At 45.3% G+C, this 27751-nt stretch overlaps 1 protein-coding gene across 4 annotated transcripts in view; it reads left to right on the top strand.

The window, feature by feature from the left end:
• The first annotated feature begins 15820 nt into the window (after positions 1 to 15820).
• Positions 15821 to 27751, top strand: part of RASGRP1 (RAS guanyl releasing protein 1) — a 65627-nt gene continuing 53696 nt past the window's right edge. For 3 of the 4 annotated variants that reach the window (XM_073552143.1, XM_073552142.1, XM_073552141.1), the window contains exon 1: positions 15821 to 16089. In XM_073552143.1, the coding sequence (XP_073408244.1) occupies positions 15998 to 16089 (92 nt within the window). In that variant the 5' untranslated portion in view covers positions 15821 to 15997. The remainder of the gene's footprint in view (positions 16090 to 27751) is intronic. The other variant, XM_073552144.1, reaches the window with a different exon arrangement.

Below are 27751 nucleotides of genomic sequence, written 5' to 3'. Positions count from 1 at the left end.
CCCCTGCAATTCTGTCAGATAATACTCCGTTTCTTCCTGAAAATTATTGCAAACACAAATTCTTTGGTATTATTATCTGCATTTAATTTGTCTTAAATAAAAAAACACAAAAGGGAATGAAGCAAAAAGCAAAACATTGATCATCAACTATTTTCTAGTGCTTTTTGAAGTGTGTTTTTGGTCATTGTCCTGCTGGAAGACCCATGACCTCTGAGGGAGACCCAGCTTTCTCACACTGGGCCCTACATTATGCTGCAAAATTTGTTGGTAGTCTTCAGACTTCATAATGCCATGCACACGGTCAAGCAGTCCAGTGCCAGAGGCAGCAAAGCAACCCCAAAACATCAGGGAACCTCCGCCATGTTTGACTGTAGGGACCGTGTTCTTTTCTTTGAATGCCTCTTTTTTTCTCCCGTAAACTCTATGTTGATGCCTTTGCCCAAAAAGCTCTACTTTTGTCTCATCTGACCAGAGAACATTCTTCCAAAACGTTTTAGGCTTTTTCAGGTAAGTTTTGGCAAACTCCAGCCTGACTTTTTTATGTCTCGAGGTAAGAAGTGGGGTCTTCCTGGGTCTCCTACCATACAGTCCCTTTTCATTCAGACGCCGACGGATAGTATGGGTTGACACTGTTGTACCCTCGGACTGCAGGGCAGCTTGAACTTGTTTGGATGTTAGTCGAGGTTCTTTATCCAACATCCGCACAATCTTGCGTTGAAATCTCTTGTCAATTTTTCTTTTCCGTCCACATCTAGGGAGGTTAGCCACAGTGCCATGGGCTTTAAACTTCTTGATGACACTGCGCACGGTAGACACAGGAACATTTAGGTCTTTGGAGATGGACTTGTAGCCTTGAGATTGCTCATGCTTCCTCACAATTTGGTTTCTCAAGTCCTCAGACAGTTCTTTGGTCTTCTTTCTTTTCTCCATGCTCAATGTGGTACACACAAGGACACAGGACAGAGGTTGAGTCAACTTTAATCCATGTCAACTGGCTGCAAGTGTGATTTAGTTATTGCCAACACCTGTTAGGTGCCACAGGTAAGTTACAGGTGCTGTTAATTACACAAATTAGAGAAGCATCACATGATTTTTCGAACAGTGCCAATACTTTTGTCCACCCTCTTTTTTATGTTTGGTGTGGAATTATATCCAATTTGGCTTTAGGACAATTCTTTTTGTGTTTTTTCATTTAAGACAAATTAAATGAAGATAATAATACCAAAGAATTTGTGCTTGCAATCATTTTCAGGAAGAAACTGCATATTATCTGACAGAATTGCAGGGGTGTCAATACTTTTGGCCACAACTGTATGTTATGGGCTGTTTATTAGGGGGACATTCATAGAGCAGGAGGGAGAGTGTCCCTCATCTCCACATACAGAGCCGGCACCACTGTGTACTGACAGGACCTGGGTGAAGTCAGAGTCATGTGATCAGTCACGTGATTGAGGAATCACATTGTCTGGGCTTAAATGGCTGAAGGAAAGAACTTTCAGTGTTCAGTGTGATCAGCCTGAGGAAGGCGCACTCCAGGAAAGTGCTGCATGGACTAGTGAACCTGAGCCGTGCAGGTTCTGTCAGCCGTGAGCGGGAGGAAGTTGGAACCCCGCTCACAGAAGGACTGTGTTTGTTCTGCCACCATTTTGTTTTGTTTTCCTGTTTTGCCCAGAGGGCTGTATTTTCTTTACCACATCTGGGTTTATGCTGCATACAATAAACACAAGGAAGTTCTTAAAGCTGCAGTGTATCCGTGTCTACCTCCATGTGCAGCGAGTCAGCCGTAATACCACAGGTGGTGTTGGAAGTGCATGCAGTGTTTCCAGTGAACACGTGGGACGGTCACAAGCCAGCGTGCAACGTCAGGCAAGATGGAGGACCTGCTAAAACATCTACTGCAAGCACAACAGAAACAGCAATTGCAACACCAACAACAATTACAGCAGCAACAGATGGCTCAGCAAGACACAAGCAAGCTGCTTATACAGCAAATGCAAGAGCAGCACCAGAAGCAGATTGATTTGCTTGCAGAGGCGGTTCATGGAAGGCTGGCAGCCCCTACCTCAAGTCCAGGTGACGACGTGTACGTCCGGAAGATGGTAAGATGAGTAATGCAGAAAATAACCTCGGGTGATGATGTGGAGGCGTGTTTGACTGTGTTCGAGTGGGTAGCGGAGCATGAGAAGCTACCAACAGAGCAGTGGGCAGAGGCGCTGGTCCCCTATTTGACTGGTGAGCCCCAGAAGGCCTATTACGATCTGATTTACAGAACGCACAAGAGTATGTCAAGTTGAAAACAGAAATGTTGTCACGTGTGGGAGTGAGTAGGTCAAAAGGTACATTGTGGGGATAAACCACCTCAGTCCCACACCACCCTAGCTGGTCGAGCAGGTGGTCATGGACAGATTCGTGTCCTGCCTTCCTAAGCCGGTGCAGACCTGGGTTGCCCCGAAATGCAGACGAACTTGTGGACCTAGTGGAACGGTTCCAGGTGGTCAAGAGGTCCCTAAAGAAACCAGGGGGTGGTGCATCCCCATACTGGAGTACACAATGGGAACCTGAGCCCCAAAAGAGGGGTAGTAGAGCCACCACTGGGGAAGTTCTAGATCCCAAGTGCTCGCTGAGGGGTTGTCAAAGGCCACGGGGAGCAACTTGCTTTGCTGGAGATGTCGCGGTCCAGAACCTATAGCCACCCATTGTCCCTTGTCCCCCGAAGAGATGGACTGCAGCCTATGGAGACGCTGCTCCTACTATGCATATCCCACCTGCAGTATGGACTATCAGCCCCGGGGAGAGGGGCCTCAGTCATGTCCTGTTACCTTAAACGGAGTGCTGGTGTCAAGATTGTTAGACTCAGGGAGCTTGGTGACCCACGCTCCCCCACCAGTTGGTCCCAGGGGAAAACGTGGGTGTCTGCTGTATCCCGTTACCAGAGTGACTATTAAAACTTATTGTGGGGTTGTGTTGTGAACTCATTTTCTGGTTTACCTCTGGCTTCTGGTGAGGGTGGTGGAGCTGGCTGTGTTGACAGAGGAGTCATGAGTTCTCCATCCGGGCTCCCTCTGGTGGTGACAGCAGGTAATGAAACTGATCTAAATGGCAGAGACCTGCCACCTGAGGAGGAGGACTGTGAGTGGACATCAGGAGTCTCTGACTGGATTTAAGACAGTTGACTCCCTAATTTTGTGCTGGTGATTTTTTCCTGCCCTGAGGTTCTGGTTTCCAGTTCTGTTCCTGCCTTCTCAAGCTAAGTGTGCTCTGCTATTTTTTCACATAAGATTTGGTCTGGTTTACTCAGTTTTTGTGGTCAGCCAGCCCCTGCTGGGGCTGTGCTGAATTTCCATTCTTATGTCTCTGTTTATGCCAGTTTGCTTTTTGTCCCTGATCAGATTGGTCTTTTTTTTTGCTCTGTCTTCAGAATATACCAGAGTGCTGATATAGGGAATTGAAGTCTAGCGACTTCAGGGTTTTTGTTATCAGAAAGTGTTGGACATTTTTTGGCAGGGTTTTGTGCGTGATTGCAGACAGCATCTTTCCTTTCCTGTCCTTTCTAGTTAGTGTGGGCCCCATCGTTTGCTCAGCCTATTTTTCTATTTGTGTTTTCATCTTGTCTCACCAACAATACATGTTTGGGGGCTGTCTATTGCTTTGGGGTCTGCTCTGGGGCAGTTTAGATTTCCCCTTTTCTGGCTTTAGGCTTATTTAGTTCTCCGGCTGTGACGAGGCGTCTAGGATCATCGTAGGTACGCTCCACGGCTACTGCTAGTTGTGTGGATAGGATCAGTGGTCTGCAATCTACTTCGTTACCAACCTTTCTGGTTTTCTGGGGCTTAGCTTGTTTTTGTTTTTCCTCCTCGGTGACTCATTCATAACAGAATCACCAGCCATACCGCAGATTCTAGGGTACTCAAAAGCAGAAAAAAAAATTGTAAAAAAAAAAAAAGGGTGAGAATTTTTTTTTTATTATATGTATTTTTTCCTCTTTTTCTCTGGGGCCGTAGGAGGATTTTTTCCTTAATGGAGATTAAGCAATTGTCTGATTGTGTGGAACAGCTCGCTGCTGAAGTGCGGGGAATTTCCGCCTATCTCGCTCAATCACATGCTGTTGAACCAAAAATCCCTACTCCAGATGTGTTTTCTGGGGATCGGTCTAAATTTTTGAATTTTAAGAATAATTGTAAATTCTTTCTTGCCTTGAAGCCTAACTCATCAGGGAGCTCTGCGCAGCAGGTTAAAATTGTCATCTCCTTGCTGCGCGGCGATCCCCAGGATTGGGCATTTTCTTTGACACCTGAAAATCCTATTCTGACTAATGTGGATGCATTTTTTCAAGCCTTGGGGTTGTTGTATGATGAACCTAATGCTATTGATCAAACTGAGAAAGTCCTATTGGCATTGAACCAGGGTTAGGATTCTGCAGAGTTATACTGTCAAAAATTCCAAAAGTGGGCGGTCCTTACTACATGGAATGATGGTGCCTTGGCAGCTCTATTTCGCAAGGGTTTATCAGAAACCGTAAAAGATATTATGGTGGGATTTCCTGTTCCCTCTGGTCTTGCGATTCTATGTCATTAGCCATTCAAGTTGATCGGCGTTTACGTGAACGTAAAACTACATGAGAGTTGTTGCCACCTTTTCAACAAATGTCTGAACCTATGCAATGTGATAGAGTTTTGTCTATGGTGCAACGTCAGGAGTATAGAAGGCGCAATAAGCTGTGTTTTTTGTGTGGAGATGCCTCTCATATTATTTCTGTCTGCCCTAAATGAGAGAAACGTTTTGCACACACATTTGCTGTGGGTGGCGTACAACCTAAGTTTCTTTTGGCAATTACTCTGATCTGCTCCTTATCCACATTTTCCGCCAAGGCTTTTGTGGATTCAGGAGCGGCTTTGAATCTGATGGATTTGGATTTTGCTAAATGTTGTGGTTTTCCCATGATACATCTGTGGACGCCTATTCCTTTGAGGGGTATTGATGCTACTCCTTTGGTGGAGAATAAACCTCAGTTTTGGACCCAGGTGATAATGCGGGTCGCCCCAGACCACCAAGAAAATTGTAGATTTTTGGTACTGCATAATTTGCATAATACTATAGTTCTGGGTTTCCCCTGGTTGCAAATCCATAATCCAGTTTCGGATTGGAAATCTGTGTCTGTGGTGAGTTGGGGCTGTCGGTGTGCTCTTGGTGACACTCCTGTTTTCTCCACCTCACCCCAGTCTCATGATGTTCCTGACTATTTGGCTGAATTTTATGATGTATTTAGTGAGAGTAAGTCTGTGTCCCTGCCTCCTCATAGGAGTTATGACTGTGCAATTGAGTTGAGGCCTGGGTGTAAATTTCCCAAGGGTCGGCTTTTCAACTTATCTGTACCTCAACACGAGGCTATGCGATCTTATATTAGGGAGTCGTTGGAGAAGGGTCATATTAGACCATCTTCTTCACCCTTAGGTGCTGTTTTTTTTTTCGTGGCTAAGAAAGATGGTTCATTAAGGCCTTGTATAGACTATCGTTCCCTTAACAAGATTACGGTTAAATATCAGTATCCGTTACCCCTGATTTCTGATTTATTCTCCAGATTTAAAGGTGCCTGCTGGTTTACTAAGCTTGACCTCAGGGGGGCGTATAATCTTATTCGCATCAAGCATGGAGATGAATGGAAGACGGCGTTTAATACTCCGGAGGGACATTTTGAGTACCTGGTGATGCCTTTTGGGCTCACTAATGCCCCTTCTGTCTTCCAATTCTTCATGAATGATATTTTCCGGGACTTTGTGGATAAGTTTTTGATCATCTATTTGGATGATATTCTGATCTTTTCCAGTGATTGGGATTCTCATGTGGAACATGTTCGGACTGTGTTCCGGATTTTGAGGGAGAATTCCCTGTATGTTAAGGGATCGAAATGCCTTTTTGGTGTACAGAGGATTTCATTTTTGGGATTTATTTTGTCTCCGTCAACTATTGAAATGGACCCGGCCAAGGTACAGGCCATTTATGATTGGGTTCAGCCCACTTCTTTGAAGGCTCTCCAGAAGTTTTGGGGTTTTGCTAATTTTTATCGTAAATTTATAGCTAATTTTTCTGGTATTGCCAACCACTGACTGATCTCACCAAGAAGGGCGCTGATTTGCTGAATTGGTCTCCAGAGGCTGTTTTGGCATTTCAGAAGCTGAAGCGGAGGTTCACTTCTGCTCCGGTTTTACGGCAACCTGATGTCTCACTTCCATTTCAGGTGGAGGTAGATGCTTCGGAGATTGGTGCAGGAGCTGTTTTGTCCCAAAAAGATCCGGTGACTTCTAAAATGAATCCCTGTGCCTTCTTTTCCCGAAAGTTCTCCCCATCTGAACGCAACTATGATGTGGGGAATCAGGAATTGTTGGCCATTAAGTGGGCATTCGAGGAGTGGAGACATTGGTTGGAGGGAGCTAGACATCAAGTTGTGGTCCTCACTGACCACAAGAATTTGATTTACCTGGAGTCGGCCAAACGCTTGAATCCCAGACAGGCTAGGTGGGCCTTGTTTTTCACATGTTTTGATTTTGTGGTCTCCTTTCTTCCGGGCACAAAGAATGTTAAGGCAAACGCCCTTTCTAGGAGTTTCTTTGCTGATTCTCCTATTGTGACCAAACCTTCTACCATCCTAGGTGAGGGGGTAGTTCTTTCTGCCATCTCGCCCGATTTGAGACGTGCCCTTGAAGAATTTCAGGAGGACAAACCTGAGCGTTGTCCTATGGGAAAATTGTATGTTTCTGACCAGTGGAGGAAGAGAGTGATGTCTGAAGTTCATTGCTCCGCTTTGGCTGGTCAGCCAGGTATTTTTGGTACCAGAGATTTGGTGAGTCAGTCTTTTTGGTGGCCCGTCTTATCTCGTGATGTCAGGAATTTTGTGCAGTCTTGTGGGACTTGTTCCCAGTCTAAACCCTGTTCTCGTTCTAGTGGGTTATTGATGCCCTTGCCGGTGCCCAAGAGGCCATGGACCCATATCTCAATGGATTTTATTTCTGATCTTCCTGTCTCTCAGAGAATGACTGTTATCTGGGTGATTTGTGATAGATTTTCTAAGATGGTCCATCTTTTACCACTCCCAAAGCTGCCATCTTACTCAGAGTTGGTTCCCTTGTTTTTACAACAGGTAGTTCGGTTGCATGGGATTCCTGAGAACATTGTGTCGGACAGAGGAGTCCAGTTTGTCTCCAGATTTTGGGAAGCCTTGTGTTCCAAGCTGGGAATTCAGTTATCCTTCTCCTCTGCGTTTCACCCACAGACCAATGGGCAGACTGAGAGAACAAACCAGACTTTGGAGTCCTATTTGAGATGTTTTATATCTGCTGATCAGGATGATTGGGTCTCATTTTTGCCCTTGGCCGAATTCGCCATAAATAATAGAGCTAGTTCTGCCACATTGATGTCGCCCTTTTTCTGTAACTTTGGGTTTCATCCTCGATTTTCTTCAGGGCAAGTGGAATCTTCAGCCTGCCCAGGTGTTGACACTGTGGTAGAGAGAATGCAGCAGATTTGGGACCAAGTGGTGATTAAGTTGTCCCTCTCTCAAGAAAAGGCCCAGCGGTTTTCCAACCGGCAAAGGACCATTGGTCCCCGGTTTAAAGTGGGTGATATGGTTTGGTTGTTGTCAAAAAATATCTCTATGAAGATTGCGTCTGCAAAGTTCAAGCCAAGATTTATTGGGCCTTATAGAATTTTGGAGATTCTTAACTCGGTTTCTTTTCGATTGGCTCTTCCAGTTACGTTTAAGATCCATAACGTGTTTCATAAGTCTCTGTTGAAGAGGTTTGTTGAGCCAGTAGTTCCTATGGCGACACCTCCTGACCCTGTGTTGGTTGAAGGTAATGTGGAATATGAGGTAGAGAAAATACTGGATTCTCGTCTGGCTAGACGGAGACTCCAGTATTTGGTCAAGTGGAAGGGTTATGGCCAGGAGGACAATTCTTGGGTCTCTGCCTCTGACATTCATGCCGATAGATTGGTTCATGCTTTTCACCGGGCCCATCCTGATCGGCCTGGTGGCGTGGATGAGGGTTCGGTGACCCCTCCTCAAGGGGGGGTACTGTTGTGAACTCATTTTCTGGTTTACCTCTGGCTTCTGGTGAGGGTGGTGGAGCTGGCTGTGTTGACAGAGGAGTCATGAGTTCTCCATCCGGGCTCCCTCTGCTGGTGACAGCAGGTAATGAAGCTGATCTAAATGGCAGAGACCTGCCACCTGAGGAGGAGGACTGTGAGTGGACATCAGGAGTCTCTGACTGGATTTAAGACAGCCGACTCCCTAATTTTGTGCTAGTGATTTTTTCCTGCCCTGAGGTTCTGGTTTCCAGTTCTGTTCCTGCCTTCTCAAGCTAAGTGTGCTCTGCTATTTTTTCACATAAGATTTGGTCTGGTTTACTCAGTTTTTGTGGTCAGCCAGCCCCTGCTGGAGCTGTGCTGAATTTCCATTCTTATGTCTCTGTTTATGCCAGTTTGCTTTTTGTCCCTGATCAGATTGGTCTTTTTTTGCTCTGTCTTCAGAATATACCAGAGTGCTGATATAGGAAATTGAAGTCTAGCGACTTCAGGGTTTTTGTTATCAGAAAGTGTTGGACATTTTTTGGCAGGGTTTTGTGCGTGATTGCAGACAGCATCTTTCCTTTCCTGTCCTTTCTAGTTAGTGTGGGCCCCATCGTTTGCTCAGCCTATTTTTCTATCTGTGTTTGTGTTTTCATCTTGTCTCACTGACAATACATGTTTGGGGGCTGTCTATTGCTTTGGGGTCTGCTCTGGGGCAGTTTAGATTTCCCCTTTTCCTGCTTTAGGCTTATTTAGTTCTCCGGCTGTGACGAGGCGTCTAGGATCATCGTAGGTACGCTCCACGGCTACTGCTAGTTATCTGGATAGGATCAGGGGTCTGCAATCCGCTTAGTTACCAACCTCTCTGGTTTTCTGGGGCTTAGCTTGTTTTTGTTTTTCGTCCTCGGTGACTCATTCATAACAGGTTGAGTCCCATGAGGTCGGAGTGATTAAGGACTTGTTACACCCAGTGATAATAGAGCGGGACTTTGGCATATTCTGGGACTTGTGGGGGAAGTTGGGGATACCAAATGTTCCAGACAGGAGCCTGTCCAACCCTGAGGGAACTTCATTGCAGTTGGAAGTGGATGAATTCCCCTTGGGTGTCCTGGCTGGTGATGAGGACGAGATGGTGACCAGTGAGGCTGAGATTCTGTAACTGGGGGTTTCTGTGGAAATTTTGGAACTGCTCAAATACAGGATCTTACCCTAAAAGGGGCATTGGAAAATGTGACTGTGATAAATGGAGTTGCCCAAGAGCCGGGGGATGACACCAGGTATCCACATTTTGCATTAAAGATAGAGCTGCTGTACCGGTTCACTAAGCTGAGAGACTAAGTGGTAGAGCAGTTGTTAGTACCGGGTCTCTATAGGTGTGGGGTCTTAGACATGGCCCATTCCTATATCTTGGGTGGACATGTGGGAATAGACAAAAGAATGGGTCCTTAGGAGGTTCTACTGGCCTGGGTGTCACCGGGAGATTGTTAACTATTGCCGGTCCTGCCCTACTTGTCAGCTTACAGCCCCCGTGTCCCATTTCCGAAATCCCCTAGTGCCATTGCCTATTATAGAGGTCCCATTCGACAGGACTGCCATGGACCTTGTGGGGCCCCTGGTTACTTCCGACAGATGGCACCAATACATTCTAGTGGTGATGTACTATGCAGCACGGTACCCAGAGGCATTACCCCTGAGAAACTCCTCTGCCACGAGCATAGCCCAAGAGTTAGTTCATATTTTTTCTTGGATGGGCTTGTCGAAACAGATTCTGACGGACCAAGGCACACCGTTTATGTCCAAAGTGATGAGGGAGTTGTGTAAGGCTCTTCAGGTTACACAACTCTGCACTTTGGTGTACCATCTGCAGACGGACGGCCTGGTGGAGAGACAACAAGACATTGAAGTCCATGCTTAAGAAGGTCATGGAGAGGGATGGCCGAGACTGAAATTGCCTACTACCATACCTGTTGTTCTATATCAGGGAAGTTCCTCAGTCCTCAACATGATTCTCACCATTTGAGCTGTTGTATGGACGACACCCCTGTGGACTTCTAGATGTTGCAAGGGAGACCTGGGAAGCAGAAGTTACACCCCACCGGAGCATTATTGAGCATGTGGCCCAAATGCAGGACCGGATCGCAAGAGTGATGCCAGTTGTGAAGGAAAGCCTCCTTCAATTACAAAAAGTCCAGGCGAGGGTCTACAATCGAACTGCGAGGCTGAGACAGTTTAGCCCTGGAGACCGGGTGTTGGTGTTGATTCCCACTGTGGAAAGTAAATTCCTGGCAAAGTGGCAAGCTCCTTATGAGGTGGTTGATAATTTGAGTGACATCAACTACAAGGTCCACCAACTAGAGAGAAGGAAGCTGTACAAAGTGTACCACGTTGTGACGACTCCAGGAGTGGACCCTCTGGGTCGTGACACCAACCCTCCCAGGGCAAGCTGACCTAGTGAGGACCACCCCCTATACAGGGAGTGTCAGGGGCAAGCCCCAGGGGGTGAGGCACCACGACTGATGGCACCAGGCGGCCGGCTCACAGGAGACACGAGTGGGTGAGTGTGTCTGCAGGAACGTGTAAAGCGTGGACACGGGAACACGTGGTATACAGAGACTTCGTTCGTCCGGGTGTGAGTGAAGCAGGATGCGTGCAAGGAGCACATCAGAGCACTGAGTCAGGCAGCAGGTGTGCCAGGAGGTGTAACAGAGTACAGGAGCAGGGTGTGTGCCAGAGAGCACAACTGAGCATAAGACAGAGCGCAGGATTGGTACGTGTGCCAGGAGGCACAACAGAGTAAGAGACTGAGTACAGTATCAGAGCATGTGCCAGGAGGCACAACTGAGTATGAGACAAAGCACGGGGTCCGAATGTGTGCCAGGAGGCACAACTGAGTATAAGACAGAGCACGGAATCAGAGTGTGTGCCAGGAGGCACATCTGAGTATAAGACAGAGCACGGAATCAGAGTGTGTGCCAGGAGGCACAACTGAGTATGAGACAGAGTACAGGATCAGAGCACGTGCCAGGAGGCACAACCAAGTACAAGGCAGAGTGCAGGTTCAGAGCGTGTGCCAAGAGGCACAACAGAGTGCAAGGCAGGGGACCTGAATACAGCGCACAGCCAGGCAGGGACATGGCAGACCAAGCCAGGAAGCACAACAATAATCAGGCACCTCCCCTAGGAAGAGGTAGCCTGATATAGCACATGATCACGAGAGCTTCCTGGGTCAAGTCCTCCAGTACCATAGAGAGGACTGAACTGGAGACCGAACTGAGAAAAGCGCGCAAGCGCTGACATAACTTGGAGGAGACAGGGACCTAGGTACGAGAGGTGCGCGTGCACACCCGGCGGGACCCCCGGAGTGACCGCAGCTCCGGAAGAGATGACTTCGAGACCGAGGTCCCGCCCCCAGGTGAGCGCGGCGTTACAGTACCCCCCCCTTTACGCCCCCTCTTTCTAAAACTGGAGAGGAACTTAGACAAAATCTGGGGTGCGTGGATATTCTCCCTGGGTTCCCATGACCTCTCCTCCTGGCCAAATCCCTTCCAATCGACCAAGAACATGGTTCTCCCTCTTACCTTGTTCATGGCCAAAATGTCATTCACCTCAAACTCATCCCCCAAGCCAACAGGCTGGGGTGTGTGGCCTGGAGAAGGATGAAATCGGTTAAGAACCACAGGTTTAAGGAGAGACACATGGAAGGAATTGGGAATACGGAGTGAAGGAGGCAGCTTCAATTTGTAAGCAACATCATTAATCCGCCTGAGGACCTCAAAAGGACCAATGTAACGGGGACCCAGTTTGTAAGATGGTACCTTGAGGCGGAAGCATTTGGAGGAAAGCCACACCTTGTCACCAGGGAGATATGGAGGAACGTCCAGGCGCCTCTTGTCAGCGTGTAATTTCATTCTGTCCCGTGCTTTCTCGAGAGCGGTTTTGGTCTCCTGCCATACCCTGGAGAACTCCACAGACAGAGAATCGGCAGCAGGACGATGAAGAAAGGAGACTTGGTAGACGATTCACTGGAGTGATTAATGTAGGCGAACTCAGCCCAAGGAAGTAGACCGACCCAGTCATTCTGATGAGCACTAGAAAAATGCCGGAGGTAGGATGTAAGGATCTGGTTGGTACGTTCCACCTGCCCATTGGTTTGGGGGTGATAAGCGGAAGAGAAATTCAATGACACTTTCATGAGTCCGCATAGAGCTCTCCAGAACCGGGAGGTGAATTGGACCCCTCTGTCTGACACGATGTGCTGGGGGAAACCGTGAATCCAGAAGATATGGGAAATGAAGATCTTCGCCAAGTCAGGAGCAGAGGGTAGTCCGGGAAGAGGAATGAAGTGGGCCATCTTTGAAAATTGGTCTACAACCACCAAGACCACAGTACAACCGGAAGAACAAGGCAGATCAGTAATGAAATCCATGGCTATGTGCTGCCATGGAGCCGACGCAATGGGAAGCAGGAACAGAAGACCACAGGGTGGTTGTCTGGGTATCTTGTTCTGGGCACAGGACGGGCAAGATGCTACAAAGTCTTTAACATCCTGGGAGAGTGAAGGCCACCAATAATGGCGAGAGATTAAGTCCAAAGTCTTTTTGACACCAACGTGGCCGGCAATCTTGGACGAATGTCCCCAATTTAGCACTTGTTTTCAGTTATTCTCAGCCACAAAGGTTCTTCCCGGAGGTAACGTGGTTAACTTGACAGGAGCCACAGTAATTACTTTGGATATATCAATGATATGAGAGGGTTCTTCCTCTGCATCAGACGACAGGAATGATCTTGACAACGCATCCGCTCTAACGTTTTTATCGCCGGGCCGAAAATGTAGCTCAAAGTCAAAGCGGGCGAAGAATAGGGACCACCTGGCTTGCCGAGGATTGAGCCTCTGTGCGGACTGGATGTACGCCAGGTTCTTATGGTCCGTGAAGATCTTGAATGGATTTATGGCACCGTCCAGTAAGTACCTCCACTCCTCCAAGGCCAATCTAATGGCCAATAGCTCTTTGTCGCCAATGGAGTAGTTCTGCTCAGTGGAGGAAATAGAAAAGAAGCCACAGGTGACAAAACGTCCAGAAGAGGATTTCTGCAGAAGGACTGCGCCAGCCCCGGTAGAGGATGCGTCCACCTCGAGAGTGAAAGGTCTACTAACCTCAGGTCGGTGAAGCGCCGGAGCAGCGGCGAAGGCTTGTTTCAAGGACTGGAAGGCCTCTTCAGAGGGCCAAGCATTTGGGTTAGCTCCCTTGCAGATAAGGGACGAGATGGGGCGAACCAACGAGGAGAAATGAGGAACGAAGTGTCGGTAGTCGTTCGCAAAACCAAGGAAGCGTTGGATTGCCTTCACCCCATGGGGCTGTGGCCAATCGAGGACGGCGGACACCTTTGCCGGATCCATGCGTAGACCTGATTCTGAGATAATGTACCCCAAGAATGGCAGGGACGTTTGCTCGAAGGCACATTTCTCGAGCTTGGCATAAAGGCGGTTCTCCCTCTGGCGCTGGAGGACTTGACGCACGTTCTTTCTGTGGGCGGAGAGGTCTGGAGAAAAAACGAGGATGTCATCCAGGTAGACTACCACGCAGGAGTACAGCATATCCCGGAAGACGTCATTCACGAACTCCTGGAACACCGCTGGGGCATTTTAGAGGCCGAAGGGCATGACCAAGTACTCATAGTGACCGTCTCTGGTGTTAAAGGCGGTCTTCCACTCATCCCCGGAACGAATGCGGATCAAGTTGTAGGCCCCACGAAGATCCAGTTTGGTGAAAATTCGAGCTCCTCTAAGTCGGTCAAAGAGCTCCGGGATCAATGGCAATGGGTACTTGTTCTTGACCGTGATATCGTTCAGGCCTCGGTAGTCTATGCAAGGACGGAGGGAGCCGTCCTTCTTTTTTACAAAGAAAAATCCCGCTCCCGCGGGCGAGGAGGACTTACGGATAAAAGCTCTCGCAAGGTTCTCCTGGATATACTCAGACATAGCTTGGGTCTCAGCAGGAGATAGTGGGTATGTCCTACCCTTGGGTGGCGTAGAACCAGGAATGAGGTCAATCGGACAGTCATATGGCCGATGGAGGGGCAGAGTCTCGGCCTCCTTCTTGTCGAAGACATCTGCAAAGGACCAGTAAGCTGACGGCAGACCTGTAGGTGCCGGGGATAGATCGGCAGAGTTCATCGGACGGACGGGCAACAGGCACTTCTCCTGACAGAACGGTCCCCACCGGAGTATCTTGCCCGACCGCCAGTCCAGGGTTGGCTCATTAGTCCGTAGCCAAGGGAGGCCTAGAAGAAGAAGTGTGTAAGACATGGTAGACAAGACGAGGAAGGAGATCTTCTCCAGGTGCAGGGCTCCGATCTGCAGCTCGATCTCTTCGGTGGCCTGGGTAACGGTCTCCTGCACGGATGTACCATTAACCGAAACAATCGACCGAGGAGTCTCCAGGGATCTGACAGGAATCTGGTATTTTTTAACCGCCTCGAGTGTGATAAAATTCCCCTCCGCGCCAGAATCCAGAAAAGCCTCCTCAGAATAACGCTTGGCACCGAGATTCAATAATACGGACACGAGCAGGGGAGGAGAGGAATCACGTACACCTAGGAAGGCCTCTCCTATCAACCCTAGGCGGAGAAGTTTCCCGGCTTCTTGGAGCAGGAACGGAGGTGAGAGGAGCTCCTCTCTCTGGCTAATTCACGGGCACGTTCCTGAAACCGCAGGTCAATGCGTGTCGCCAGAGAGATCAGATCCTCTAAAGAAGTGGGAGTATCCCAACCTGCCAGTTCGTCTTGATCCGACCGGACAAGCCACGCCAAAAGATCCCTACGAGAGTCTCGTTGTTCCAACGGAGTTCGGAGGACAAGGTACGAAAACGGATGGCATACTGTCCCACCGGTAGCGTACCCTGATGGAGGTTAAAGAGGGACTCGGTGATAGAGGCCAGCCGACCCGGCTCGTCGAACACCTTGCGGAAGGTGTCCAAAAAGGTGGAAAGCTGAGAGACGAGTGGGTCATTGCGCTCCCAGAGGGGGTTCACCCATGCTAACGCCTCCCCCTCTATGTGGGAAACAATAAAGGCAATTTTGGCGCGCTCAGTGGGATAGTGCTGCGGCAAAAGCTCAAAATGTAACCGGCATTGGTTCAGAAATCCTCGACAAAACTTAGGGTCCCCGCTATATCGGGGTGGCTTGCCGAGGCACGGCATCGGGTGTGGGGCCGAGGACTGGGCAGAAACGGATTGTATGGAAAGAAGCCGACTGTCGACCGACGCCATATAGTTGAGGATATGGGCCTGGGTGTCGCGTTGCTGTGTGAGTTCTTGCTGGAGGCTGGCCAGCTGGGAAGCATTCCCAGGGTCAGAGGACTGCATGCATGTCTCCTCTGCTCTTCTAATACATGGCAGTGACTCCTTTGCCCTCCTAATACATGGCAGTGTCTCCTCTGCCCTCCTAATACATAGCAGTGTCTCCTCTACCCTCCTAATACATGGCAGTGATTCCTCTACCCTCCTAATACATAGCAGTGTCTCCTCTACCCTCCTAATACATGGCAGTGACTCCTCTACCCTCCTAATACATGGCAGTGACTCCTCTGCCCTCCTAATACATGGCAGTGACTCCTCTATAACCCTAATACACTTACTGCCAGTGCAGACTGTGCCCTTGACTGTAGCAGAGCTGAATGTCTATGTGAGCAGCACCTGAGGGTTAATACAAAGAGGCATGGTGTGTGGGAGGAGAGAGCTGTGAGAGGAGGAACACTGGATCTGCTCAACTTGTCACAAGTGGCAGGAAGAGAAGAAGTGTAATGTTCTCCTGAGTGCCAGGCTGTAAGAATAATAGAACACGGCTGCAATGTGTGTGGCACAGGGAACCGGTGCTGGCACAGCCGCAGTCTGGGAGGTGTGCTGGGGTGGAGACCAGTGATCAGCCCCATTCCAGTATGGGATACAGGCGGAGTGCTGGGACAGCAGAGCACACAGACCACACCAGCATCTTCACCATGGGCACCATTGGCAAGAAGAAGGGCATCCAGTAAGTGACCAATGTATGCCTTCTGTGTAATATGTCACTGTACATGTAGTGATGCCCTAGTTGTAAAGCATGTAACATCTGTACATATAGATGTAGCGATGTCCTTACTGTAAAGCATGTAACATCTGTACATATAATATAGATGTAGCGATGTCCTTACTGTAAAGCATGTATCATCTGTACATATAATATACATGTAGTGATCCCCTTACTGTAAAACATGCAATATCTGTACATATACATGTAGCGATTTCCTTACTGTAAACCATATAACATCTGTATATATACATCTAGCGCTATCCTTACTGGAAAGCATGTAACATCTGTACATGAAAGATACATGTAGCGATGTTGACACTAAATAGTTATATAGAAATCTTTTGTAACATATTTATGAATATGTTGTTTTTGTATTGAATATTTGTATTTATTCTTTTCATATAAAACCCAATAGAAAGATTGAACTATAATATACATGTAGTATACATAGATACTGTTACTATACATATAGTGGTGCCCGAGCTGTGAAGGATGTAACTTTAACGTATACATGTGATTTCCCAGCTTAGTATTATGAGTCTTTTTTATTACACGCATATTACTGTACATATATTATGCATGTGATTTCAGTTTTGTATTATGAGACCTTTATAATACATATATATGTAAATGTACACATAATATATAAGTAGTGCTGCTCATCCTGTGTGTAGTAAGACCTTCATATTACACACACACATGTTAGCATACACATATATTACTTGTGGTGCACCTGTGGTGTATACATTGCAGTTATTTAATTACATTTTGTGCTCCACATATACTATACATGTTGTGCTGTATATTGTGAGAATTTTATTTTACACACATATGTAAATGTATATATATTATACAGGTGGCATGGCTTCTGAATACATGGGTGCGTCAGATCTTCTGTTTTTTGTCCACCCATATATTATCCACATACATATTTATGTGTATGCTTTGTTTATTATGAGCTCTATGAGTGTGTGTGTATATATATATATATATATATATATATATATATATATATACTGTATATATAATGGTGCTCAAGTTGTAGCATTGGTGCTCATCCATTACTAATTTCTGCATGTAGTACATTACCAGCAGGCCATGCTGTGATTGAACTAAAACTCTGCAATAAAAACTCAAACTTTACTCTTCAAGAATTAGAGAGTCACAATGGTTCAAATACAAAACTGCACACAGTCGGACCCCAGGAGAGAATACAGTAAAGCCAGCCATACACTTTAGATGGCTGTCAGCCGAACGATCCTTCATGTATTCAACTTCCATTTCGGCCAACTGTGCCATGTGAGAAGGCCATCGACTCATGTGTCGGTCGGCAGTTTATCTCCATTACGCATATGATATATACTGTATATATATATATATATATATAATTATCTCTTATTGCACCCCCATAGATATTAGACCACCGGCTAAACCTGTCAATATCGATATGTTCAGCCAACATTGGTCTAATGTTTATGGGGTATTTAAGGATGCAATTGCTCATGAAGATATCTGTCCAATTTGTATCCAATCAGGCCAAAATTACTCAGTTTAAAAGCCCATTTGATCTGATTGAAATCTTTCTCATCTGCTGGATAATTGATCTGACGTGCTAAAAAATTGGCCTGCTAAACAGAATTGGTACACTTCACTAGAAGTCGACTAAATGCTGCTTTGACAAATCGTTCAGCCGACCGTCATCTCGACTGTTTTGGCAAAACACAGAAGCGCTCATTCAGCAGTTTCGGCAGTCTGAAATCAGACATGCCTGATTGACATCTCTCCTGACCCTGAGGCCGCCGGCGCCCCCATTTACAGTAGATCAATATCACAGGGTTAGGCCAACATTTAGTCTAATGTGTATAGAGGCCTTATAGGGAACCTGTCAGCAGGATTGTGCACAGTAACCTACAGACAGTGTCAGGTCAGCGCCGTTATACTGATTCCAATGATCAGTGATACGTTGGTTGATGAAATCCGTCTTGTGGTTGTTGTGTAATCTTTATTTTCAGTTTTGAGTTTATGATATGCTCGTGCTCCGGGGCGGCCTGTGGGGGGGGGGGTTTCATGTGGTCTCTGATTAGATATTCATCTGTATGGCTTCTGACAGGTCACTGATCCCTCACTGACCTGCCCCCTAGTTTATATAATGAATATTCTGAATATATACTGAATATAATGTTTTGAAAAAAATCACATTCAGCAGGCAGGTGGCAGTGCCTGCGCTGTAGCATGGTCACATCTATAATGTCCATTTCATTATTTTATTTAGTGATATAAATGTATTAAAAAAAAAAAAAAAATTCTCAAAATGATGCCAGCCATGGCTGCTCAGTAGCATCTATCAGCGATACGAAAGATGCTACTGCACAGGCGCTGCTGGCGCCATTTTGCTGGAGGAAAAAAGGTGTCTCTACCAAGATGAAGTTGTGTGCAAGTTCTTGTATAATACCGTTAATGTTTTGGACCACAGATAAAATAATAATGTGAATTGGTTCCATCTAGAGCCAGGCTATAAATGTGTAGGCCAGGGCATTACACAACAATACCAGTACAGTATCAGGGCCATCTCCGTTCACAATGGAGGGTAGGTGGGGTGACCTTTAGCTCAGGTCATGTCTATTTGGGGCTGCTTTCCATGATAAGGATTTAGTCTCCATTGCCTTCCTGGCAGAATTCTCCTTGGAATTGTGTTAGCAGTGATCTGATTGCATTGTCTCCTATGGTTCGGCCTTACATCCCCAGGGCTGCTATATATAAAGTACTACAGATACGAAAGAAAGAAAGAAAGTCATTAATTCTGTTAAATGCTGATTATTATTATTATATTTATTTTTAGAATGCTGTCACGTTCAATCCTTAGTCCCAGGGCTGTGCCAGGACTTGTGGCTGTAATACTGGTGCACAAAATCACTCGCAGTCGTCTAGTCCCCTATTGGCCTGTGATTTGTCTTCACAGAACTAATGTTAGGATTTAGGTTCGGGACCAAGAAGAAGCACCTGCTAGGTGCGAAACGGCACATTGTTTTTTATCTACTTGGAAAGCTTGGAAAGGTCCAATCCTCCTCTGATTAACAGCTCGCTGTCAATAGACCATGTACACGGAAAGCTGTGGTGTGAGCGGGATTAGCTTTCGGAGTTGTGCTACATCTAAAAACCCTGATTGCATCACACCTGCTGCACCGAGTAAATTAAGTGATACATTGCCGGGATCAGGGACTCTTTTCCTACATTATGCTGCTCTCAGACAAGGAAGTGAAAACCTGGTGACAGATTCCTTTAAGGCTTAGGTTCACACGACATACATTCAAGGGGTATGCGGCCAACAGTCCTACAGAAGTATCAGTTCACCCTAGGGACCCACTATAATGAAATTTATAGTGTGTACGGTACACAGTTATTTGCAGTGTCCCTTTGTGTATGAAATCACAGTTACACAAAAGTTATGCCAGCAGATACTGATTAGATGGAGTCCAAAAAATTACTTTTTGTTGAACGTTCTCCTATTGGGTCTCTACCATATATGATGGTCAAAGCTCGTGAAGCATACTGTTGGCTAGGTATGTAAGGTGTCTGAGCGGGGTAGTTGTGGGCGAGTTGCTGCTTCTACTTGTTCCGGCACCCTACAGAGAGAATGTGTCCCAGTCCCAGTGTGCTGCTGTATGTGGGGTGCAGTTGTGACCCCTAGGCCTCCTTTGGAAACAGGTTTTCATCTTCTAGAGCCTTCACAGCAAACAATCTAGAGGACACTGAATTTGTTAAAACAGTCAAACTTTTACTTGGCAGCTTTCAGTCATTACAATCAGTCATATAGGATAGGGCCCAATGGGTTATAATCTTTCACACATGTACCAGGCTTAACTTCAGCCTAAGATGTCGGTCTGGGTAGAGAATCCCTCTTGATAACTCTTATAGCACTAGGGATTCTTCTCCACCACTAGCAGTGCAAACGAATTCCATCACTTCCCATCTCTGAAAGTTTGAGTCCATCTTTCCCCGCAGCTACGCAAGCGTAGTGGGTCCAAGGGCCCCAACATCCATCTCGAGGTTCCCAGGCCAGCAGACGGACTCGCATGGAAGGATTCTTTGGCAATTCATTTCCCCGAGTAACCAGCTCACGCTGTCCCTAGCAGCCTATCGCCCTTGACCAATCCTGTCACTTCATCATCCCAACTACAACTAAACTTGACACTTCCTGAACTTGGCACTAACTTCCATTTTCCCCTCCCTAATCTGGGTCGTCTGTTACAGTTAACCACTTGGGGTGTCGGAGTAGAACACCACCTCCAGCACTCTTACAGATGCAGTGTGCACATGGCCTAATAAATGCAACATTTGGGGCTGCCGAATGCAAGAACCTGAAATCTTCTCCAGCTACTTTGTACTTTTTAAATACTGAAATACTCATTCTGTTTCCAGTCACGGAATCCTTTTAGTTCCATGTTGCCTAGGTTACATGGCGGCTGTAGGTCGCAGTGACATGACCTCCATGATGTTGTAACAACACGTGACCTTGTCATCCAGTGGCCGCAGGCCTTAATGCTATTTCATCAGAAGTGACATAACGCCCGGCAGACACTGGACGACCAAAGGAATACATTGTAATAACTGACTTTGTCCGTTCGTATGGGAAGATACTAAAACTTTATAAGTCTTATTAAATAATTTATGCTAAAATTGAGGGTTTATATAAGCCGTTTTTTCACAAGCGTGTGATATAACAAGCATCTCGGTTGCTTTTGGCAGACAAAATATCCTTTCTTTTGACTTGATTTTTGCAGAAAAACTAGGATAACGGCCTCCTGTTTTGAGATTGGTGTGGAGCGCTGGGCAGAACATGGATGTGTGATATATGGCAATTCTCAGACACCTTGTCTGACCGAAAATACTTGTGCAATTTGCTGTTTCGTGACCGTATTAGAGCTGCAATTTTGCGGTAAAAAAAATACAACAGCCAAATGACGGAGAAGTCGCATTCAAGTCAGTCTTGTATATCTTGTGACCAGCGACAGAAAATTCAAAATATTTGGCAACATTTGAAACTGTTGGGCCGTTGAATTATTTTGTGACCTATCAGCAGTAGAAAAGTGATTGTAATGTGGTCAGCAGACTGATGCACGTTTTTCCTTGATCCTCGAAATGTGGGATGACATCGAGAGGTATATTGTAGTCTCGCAGCATGTCATGCATACAGTGGCTTGACTTGTCACAGAGGCTGGCCTATATCCAGGCACGGTAGAGCTGAATGCCCAGTAATCACACCCAAAGAGACATGATTGATGTCCCAACAAGTCCCCGACCACTTCCCTCCGCACCTGCAATTCGTTGTGAAAGCTATGCAGACTCAAATTGAAATTTTTTGCTTCTTGCTTACTGGATCCGTTTCAATCAGAAGAAAAACAGATTGCTATTTTACGGATCCGTTTTCCATAGATTTCAATGTTAAAAAAAATCGCTTCAGTTAAAATATTTTTTTTTTTGCAGGCCAAAAAAGTTGGGTGTGGACAGCTTTTATGACAATGGATTGCTACTGGATCCTTGTAATGGATGATTACTGCACATGTGAACATAGCCTAATGCTATATTTAATTCAGCACAAAAAAACAAATAAAAAATTGATTTTAAGGGGGCGGTAAACATGGCTTTTTTAGTTAAAAAAAAATACAACATTTGTCTAAATTGTTTTTGGTTTTGCAGCTCGGTGCACAACTTCATTGACCTGAATGGGGCTGAGCTGCAATGCTGCAAACATTGTTTGACATTGTTTTTCGGAACAAAAGGGGGGTTCTTCTAGTCCTGCACAACACTTTTAACACCTTTTAGGTTGTCATGGAAGACATCATCATCATACAAAACATTGATCTGTTACGGGAAACTCTTCTTTGAAGTCATCAGATATGACAACAGGGCAGTTGTAGGAAAATGTCCCTGAGAATTTCAGAATACAGTCTGCCATGTACAGGAGCCTATATTCTGCAACAACTCTTTTCCTGAAACTCCTCCTCTTATACAATTAAAGAACCAGTCCAATGAATAGTGGCGATGGTGCTCTGTAATGACATGATCTCAACAGATTTAATAGAATACATTTGTAATTTCCACAATAAAAAGTAGTTATTCACTTGTCTCCAAGGTGATTATAAAAATATTTTGTTGAGAAGCTTTTCTCTAGAATAAGCAGAATCAGAATGTCACTCTGTCTCTGGCGTGAAGACTTCCTGCACATGATTCATTCTTCAGCTCACCTACAAGGAAGCGATACTGTGCTGCTTGCTAGATCAGAGCTGCGGCTGTACCTGTGCCCCCGACCCTGGCTGACACTGGGCCCCGACCCTGTCTGGCACCCAGCCCCAATGCAGAGTCTGTCAGTCAGTTCCGGTGTGCGGTTACAGTCGCCGCTCTGTATACAGTGAGTGAACCCGCACCGGTGCCTCCCCCGGGACTAAAACTGGAATGCTCCCGGGGAAAATAAAGTTCATTTTGTCCCGGCAGCATTTGACTAAGTGCAGGCGCAAGGAAAGTTTACAGCGTTATTAACCTGCAGATTAACCACATATCTTCAGGTTAATAGCGTTTTTTCTGGTGAAAGGTTCCCTATAACCCTCAATTGGTGAGGTGGGGTTTGCCACACCCAGGGAATTTTTGTTCGGCTGCCATTCATTGAAAAATGCTGGTATGAGGATATGTGTCTCACTAGCTTCCATCCATTACCTTGTCAACAGGATGTCGTAAAGGCCTCTCTCTTCTGGCCACGCATAACAGAGCTAGCTGTCGCTAAGTGCTGTCTTGACCGCGCTGAACCCCACATCACCTCTCACTATTTACATTATCCTAAAAGTCATGTTTCATAATGGCCTCGGATTGAATCATCAAAGTATTAGGGTGTGTGCACACGCTGCGAATTCTGCTGCGGATCCGCAGAGGTTTTGGTCCTACTGTGTACAGTACCATTATAATCAATGAAAAATGAAAACCGCTGTGCAGACAGTGCGGATTTTTCCACACGGATTTGCTGCGGTTTCAAAACCGCAACATGTCAATTCTTTGTGCGGATTCCGCTGCGGTTTGGTACCTGCTCCATGGCAGGTGTCAAACCGTAGGGGAAAACTGCAGGCTAAACCGCAGAAAAACTGCAGATAAACCGCAGGTCTTTTGACTTACAGATTTACCTGCAGTTTTTGACAAATCCGTGCGTAAAATTCCGCAGGACAATCCGCAGTGTGTGCACACACCCTTTCATTTTCCGATACTTGTGGGTGTCAAAAATTTGTTATACTCATGTGTAATCAATCGCCAATAAGAAAACGATTAAAAAAACGTGATCTTTGCATTTTCTGTATAAATAAGAGACTTCTAAACACTGGGGTATAGGAAACCCCACATCACCAGTTGCGTGACAAAAACCCCACCTCACCAGTTGCGTGACAAAAACCCCACCTCACCAGTTGAGGGTTAAAGAGTTTTCCAGGGTTAGGTTATGTCCACAAGTTGCTTTTTTGCTACATTTTTTTTTCTGCAGTCAAAACTTGCTCTCTTGACAGTAAAAAAGATGCTTATAAAAAGCAGGTTTTGTTGCGCTTTTGGTGCTTATTTTCTGCGTTTTTGGTGCAGATTTGTCTACAGTACATGTGTAGCGTGGCATGGGACAGTAGCCGTGGGTGAGGTACTCATCTCTTGCGCCCTGGTACATTATATGAAGATGGGGGTCCTGCCTAGGTGTGCGGACTTATTCTCTGGGGACGCTACGCCCTTGTAGTGCCATGCAGACCGCATGTAACTGATGACTTGGGTTTACCAGGACTAGATGTTTGACAGGTCAATGAGGGTTACCACCAGTCAAAAGTAAACGATAACTTGGGAGGGATTATGTGCCGTAGATAGCGGGTACACATCTTAATGAACATTACATTACATTATGGAGCATTTTTCCACATACAGTCATATGTTAAAGTTTGGGCACCCCTATTAATGTTAACCTTTTTTCTTTATAACAATTTTGGTTTTTGCAACAGCTATTTCAGTTTCATATATCTAATAACTGATGGACTCAGTTATATTTCTGGATTCAAATGAGGTTTATTGTACTAACAGAAAATGTGCAATTTGCATTTTAACCAATTTGCTCGGTGCAAAAGTATGGGCACCTCAACATAAAAGTGACATTAATATTTCATAGATCCTCCTTTTGCAAAAATAGCAGCCTCTAGTCGCTTCCTGTAGCTATTAATGAGTTCCTGGCTCCTGGATGAAGATATTTGTGACCATTCCTGTTTACAAAACAATTCCAGTTCAGTTAAGTTTGATGTTCGCCGAGCATGGACAGCCCGCTTCAAATCATCCCACAGATGTTCAATGATATTCAGGTCTGGGGACTGGGATGGCCATTCCAGAACATTGTAATTGTTCCACTGCATGAATGCCTGAGTAGATTTGGAGCGGTGTTTTGGATCATTGTCTTGCTGAAATATCTATCCCCTGCGTAACTTCAACTTCGTCACTGATTCTTGCACATTATTGTCAAGAATCTGCTGATACTGAGTTGAATCCATGCGACCCTCAACTTTAACAAGATTCCCGGTGCCGGCATTGGCCACACAGCCCCAAAGCATGATGGAACCTCCACCAAATTTTACTGTGGGTAGCAAGTGTTTTTCTTGGAATACTGTGTTTTTTAGCCTCCATGCATAACGCCTTTTTGTATGACCAAACAACTCAATCTTTGTTTCATCAGTCCACAGGACCTTCTTCCAAAATGAAACTGGCTTGTCCAAATGTGCTTTTGCATACCTCAGGCGACTCTGTTTGTGGCGCGCTTGCAGAAACGGCTTCTTTCGCATCACTCTCCCATACAGCTTCTCCTTGTGCAAAGTGCACTGTATTGTTGACCGATGCACAGTGACACAATCTGCAGGTCTTTGGAGGTGGTCTGTGGATTGTCCTTGACTGTTCTCACCATTCTTTTTCTCTGCCTTTCTGATATTTCTCTTGGCCTGCCACTTCTGGGCTTAACAAGAACTGTACCTGTGTTCTTCCATTTCCTTACTATGTTCCTCACAGTGGAAACTGACAGGTTAAATCTCTGAGACAACTTTTTGTATCCTTCCCCTGAAAAGCTATGTTGAATAATCTTTGTTTTCAGATCATTTGAGAGTTGTTTTGAGGAGCCCATGATGCCACTCTTCATAGGAGAATCAAATCGGAGAACTACTTGCAAGTGGCCACCTTAAATACCTTTTCTCATGATTTGATACACCTGGCTATGAAGTTCAAAGCTCAATGAGGTTACAAAACCAATTTAGTGCTTCAGGAAGTCAGTAAAAAGTAGTTAGGAGTGTTCAAATCAAGAAAATGATAAGGGTGCCCATACTTTTGCACCGGTCAAATTTTGTTTAAATGCAGATTGCACATTTTCTGTTAGTACAAAAAACCTCATTTGAATCCAGAAATATAACTGAGTCCATCAGTTATTAGATATATGAAACTGAAATAGCTGTTGCAAAAACCAAAATTGTTATAAAGAAAAAAAGGATAACATTAATAGGGGTGCCCAAACTTTTACATATGACTGTATAGTATCAATTATTTCCTCTTTTCTCTCTCATCCTTTACCTTCAGCATTCCTTCACACTTCACCACAACCCAGCTCAGTACTACAGTCCAGTTAGTAAGAGTCCTATTCTCAACCCACGGTTCCACGTCTTCTTTCCACTCTAGGAAACTATATTCCAGTATGGCCAGTAATTTTCTTCTCTGTCTCTGATGCTCTGGAAGCTCCCGCCCAGGGCACCCTCCTTATCTTACGTACTTTATCCCATTTAGGCCCATTACCTCTGTGAGTTATAAACTCTGGGCCGTACTGCTAGGCATCCTGACCCAGGACCCATTTCCGTTTGATCACTCTGTTCTTTCGGTGACTTCTCTCTCGTTCTCTCCATTAGGATCTTGCTATCCTCTGGCTATGTCTCCCTCTTCGTTAGGGACACCCACATCATGCGGCACTGCTTACATCAGACCTTAGGTCTTTTCTCTATGCACACTGAGGCCTTTCTAACATTCGGACAGGAACTATCTCTGTCCCTTCGACTTAACCTTTTCCACTCTTGGCTAGTCCCAAACATCAACTCTGGCTTTCCCTACTGTCAGGCAGCACCCAACATTAATATCATTAATGCAAGTTTATTCTCATTATATAACTTCACAATAGGAGGAACGTTGGGCAATATGTCCATATCCTTACATGTTTAATAAAGTTGGTTTTCACCAGAAAAAAGCTGTGTTTTTCTACTTTCTCCACTGCTTTCTATGGTGAAAGAAAAGCTGAAACAACAACAAAGATGAAAAAAATCACTAGTAATTACTGTATTAGTATGGCTATTCACTAAAGCAAAATCTATATACCTACTCCAAAACAGTGAATAAACCAAATAAAAGAAATGTATAAAAAATGCAATTTTATTAAGTCATAATATTAAAATATAAGAAACAATTAAAACCACATGAGGATGGAGGGAAACCAAATGACAAAATATAAGGAAACCACTTGCACAGAAATATTAATGAAGGGTATAGTGACTAAATAACAGTGATATGGAAAACACTTCCATACAAATAGCCAGTTATATGTGAAAAATGTAAAACAAATCATAAACATTGGCATAATAAAGTAGGCATGAAGAGAAAGGAAGTGAAAAAGGATTATATATACCAGTAGTCAGTACCCTGTGGCTCCTGTGAGTCCAACGTACGTTTCGCCTAGTGGCTTTCTCAAGGAGTATGATATTTCTTACCTGAACTTGACAGCCTTGAATATTCCTATGAGACTGTCAATTTTGGTAGCGGAGACCAGGCTGTGGCCATATATCTCATGAACCATGTTACATGGACGTCTGGATGAGGCTTCAGAGGAAAAGTCTGCAGTCCCTCCATGTAACTGCAGACTGTCGATCGTGACAGTCGGTTACTTCCTACCTCTTTTAATTTTTCTTTCCTAACTTTTGGATTTACAACCCTAGCGTGCTCTGATGGTTCATCTGTGCTACTGAGCAATTTATTAGCCATTAACAACTTTTCATTGTCTGTAATGGTGGGATCAAAAAACGATAATCCCACCAACTCTGCATTCAAATACCACAAATGGTTCGAAAATTTGGTCAGGGCTATTTCTGCAATGTTGTTGTCACATTCTTTATAGTCTAACAGACTATGCAAAATACCTAAATCTTAAAATACCTCAATTTGGATTTTTTCAAACTTTGAGCGACGAGCGGCACGGGTTAACGTCGTTTGATCGAGCTCAAATTTTCTCTCTCTCAATATCTGGAAAGGGGAATCGTTTTGTGGGGTCCAGACGAAAAGATTCTGACATTTTTTCCCCCCCCATATGAGATCCGGTCACCCTAGTGTGCATATTGCAAACACAATTCTTACACCAGAAAACCCCTTTAACCACAATTGGAGAGCCACAGGTTACAGATCGTTAATAAGAATGCGAGCTGAAACCATTTTCGTATTATATGCAATGGAACGATACATACAAACGCAAACACCATAACTGTCAAGTGTATTATGGTGATTGCAGATAAGTTACCATACTCACTAAACCTAATCCTACGTTGTCACCATC

Source organism: Dendrobates tinctorius, unplaced genomic scaffold (assembly GCF_039654945.1).
Source record: "Dendrobates tinctorius isolate UK_male_01 unplaced genomic scaffold, ASM3965494v1 ptg000186l, whole genome shotgun sequence".
Lineage (NCBI taxonomy): Eukaryota > Metazoa > Chordata > Amphibia > Anura > Dendrobatidae > Dendrobates > Dendrobates tinctorius.
This window is presented reverse-complemented; position numbering and strand designations above follow the sequence as displayed.